This window comes from Antechinus flavipes, chromosome 5 (assembly GCF_016432865.1).
Source record: "Antechinus flavipes isolate AdamAnt ecotype Samford, QLD, Australia chromosome 5, AdamAnt_v2, whole genome shotgun sequence".
Classification (NCBI taxonomy): Eukaryota; Metazoa; Chordata; class Mammalia; order Dasyuromorphia; family Dasyuridae; genus Antechinus; species Antechinus flavipes.
Genome location: NC_067402.1, coordinates 99131023 through 99134184, shown reverse-complemented (window position 1 = coordinate 99134184; position 3162 = coordinate 99131023). Strand labels below are relative to the sequence as shown.

General features: G+C 41.7%; 1 protein-coding gene across 1 annotated transcript; it reads right to left on the bottom strand.

Annotated features, from left to right (window-relative positions):
- Positions 1-394: 394 nt before the first annotated feature.
- On the bottom strand, positions 395-1360 carry LOC127564566 (olfactory receptor 10AC1-like). The gene has a single exon (XM_052001171.1). The coding sequence runs from the start codon at positions 1358-1360 to the stop codon at positions 395-397; it is 966 nt and encodes a 321-aa protein (XP_051857131.1).
- Positions 1361-3162: the final 1802 nt, after the last annotated feature.

Genomic DNA, 3162 nt, shown 5'->3' with positions numbered 1-3162 from the left:
GCTGGGTTCATTCAACTCATCTCCTTCCATTGTCTATCCTAACTTTCCTTTATCTCTCCACCCCTGCCATTCCCCACCTGCTCCCACATATTTTCTTTTAATAGGAATATAATGGGTCTGAGCTAAGTCATTTGCACATTTTAGACTTTTAAGTATTTCTTGTTTGTGTGTGTATGTGTGTTTTCTTTAATGTAAGGAGAAATCTTAGGGATTTGGTCTTCTCCATCATTCAGCAGTAAATTTTCTGGGAAGGGAGAATTGAATCCATTCCCTTCCCAGTCCTGAACACCAGGTGTTGTTGCCTAAATGAGAGAGCAAGACTGGAAGAGGGACAATGTCTTCATCTCCCCCACTCCAGAATCCATTGCTTCTCCTTAGATTGGGAGGACCCGGGTCACCCAGTCACCAAGGGGTGGCCATCTCCTTTCAAACTCAGTACCCTGTGGATGGCTGTGGTGACTTCTCGATTGCGGAAACTGTAGATGAGTGGGTAGAGGAGGGGTGTCACATTAGTATAGATGAGGGCCAGCGTCCGGTCCCGCTTCGGGGCATAGCTGGTCTTGGGCCGGGCGTACATGAAGGTAGCACAGCCATAGTGCAGCAGGGTAACTGCCAGGTGGGAGACGCACGTGGATGCAGCTTTCCTGCGGCCCCCAGATGAATGCAGACGTCGCAGGGCACCCACAATGGCACCGTAGGAAGTCAGAATCAGGAAAGAGGGCACCAATAATAATATAATGCATGCCCCAAGGAAGGGGAGTTCCTCCACATAGCTCCTGGTACAGGCAAGGTGCAGAAGGGCAGTGACATCACAGAAGAAGTGAATCAACAGGTGAGAACCACAAAAAGGCATCCGGAAGATAGCTGCTGTGAGAAACAGGGAAACCACCAGTCCCCCCAGACAGCAGCTTATAGCCAGCCTCCCACAGAGCCCTGAAGTCATCAAGACAGGGTAACGTAGAGGGTGGCAGATGGCCACATAGCGGTCATAGGCCATGGCTGCCAGCAGGAAGCACTCGGCTCCTCCAAGGGCTACGAACATCTGCATTTGCACTGCACAGCCCACAAAGGAGATGGGGCTGCCCCTTTCCTGGGCCCTGGCCAGGTCGGCCAGGCAGCGGGGCACGACTACCAGTGTATAGCAGAACTCGATAGCTGACAGCTGGCACAGGAAGAGCAGCATTGGGGGGCGAGTGGCCACTGAGGCCACAGACACAAGGATGATCAGGTTTCCACTCAAGGTGGCCAGGTGTATGATTAACAGGAGCACAAAGAGGAAAGGCTGTAGGCGAGGAAATTCAGAGAAGCCTTGCAGATAGAAGCCAGGAGGCATCTCTGTGCCATTCCATGCACCCTCCATGTACTGCAGCTGGTAGCAGAGATGCCTATGGGGAAAGAGGAAGATGCTAGTTTGGAGTTGAATGACTTGGACTTGAGTCCTCTCTCTGCCTCTTAGAAGCTGTGTGACACTGGACACGTTACTTGTGCCTGGACTTCAGTTTCCACATTTGTAAAGTGAGGGGGGTTTTATCAAATGTTTTCCAAAACCCATTCTAGCTCTAAATCTAGTGATGTTGGGAGAAGGGAAGAAGAATGAGAGGAAATTATAGGACAAATTTCCTGAGATAAAAACACTGAATATATGGCAATTTAATATGAGGAAGTGTGGTATAGTAGAAAGAGCCTCCAAATCTGAAGTCTGATCCTTACTAGCTATGTGACCATGGGCAAATCATTCAACTTTCTTAATTTTTAATTCATTTGTAAAAGTGAGAAAATGGTAAATAGCTAGCACAAAGCACTTTATGTACCATCTGATCCTTACAACAACCTTGCTGAAATGGGTATTGTAATTATTCCCACTTTACAGTTGATTAAGTGACTCTGAAAGAAGTATATATGTGGCTTACCCAAGGTGACAGAGAAAGTATGTCAGGATTTAACCTGACTCCACCTCCAACACTTATTGTATCAGCTACCTGCTTGCCTAATAACAAACATGACACTTATCTCAAAGATTTTTTGACTTTCAAGTGTGAAGGGAATTTCTCTTATGAAAGCTTTCTGGATTTAATATTAAAGCCATTGCATTTGAGTCAAAGGATTTAGTCTGAAGTTTCCTTGATAATACTTATTAGCTGTGTGGTCCCTTCCAACTATAGGTTTTGGAGACTTCACTTCATTCTACTTAAACAAAATAAACTTATAGCTCATTTCCTCAATTTACTCTTCATCTACCCCTTTTTATTACCTTATCCTTGACTTTCCCCTAAATATAACTCTGGCCTGTGCAAATATTTCATGATTCATTCATGTTCTGGGTTGACATTTCTGCTTATTTTGTCCTGCATGTTTGTGGTTAGCAATTCAAATTTCATGGCTCATATTTCTATTTATTCCTTCTAATTCCTATCTTTTGATTCAGGACTGAGCTATTCTTTTTGTAAGTTTTGCTTTTCTCATCATAGAATCACAGAAATTTAGGCCTATAGGGTCATCCAATTCAATTTCTGCCTCTCTCCTCTCCACCCTCCCATTTCACAGATGAAGAAATAATAGACTTGGGTCACATGTTACTTAAGTGTCAAGCCAAGATTAAAACCCAGGCCTTCTGCTTGATTACAAGTCCAGTATTCTTTCTATGGTCAGACACTGTCTGCATTGATGAATTGGAAATATTATCAATATTCCTGATTCCTTAATTTAGAATCATACTATATTTACATATATATAGAAATACTTTACATAACTTAAATTTTTTATAACAGATATTTATAATATTATATTAAAATAGCAATTTAATAGTTTCAGGTAATGGTGATAAAAGTTTGGAATATATATGCATATATGTTTGCATATAATTTTCAAATCATTCATATATTCTAATTTTGACAGATGAATATATTATTTTTGTAGGGACTGAGTCATTTAATATCAGAATATCATAACTAGAAGATACCTTTGACAGACACTACCCCTTGCAACCCATGACTGAATAAGAATTGCATTGATGATATTATTAACAAGTGATTCTATATCCTCAACTAAAAACTTTCAATGACAAGGAAATTACTATTTATTCTATTTTCATGTAACATTTGAAAAACCCTGACAGTATTATAGGTAGACTATATTGGGCATAAATGCCTGGTTAGAAAAAGC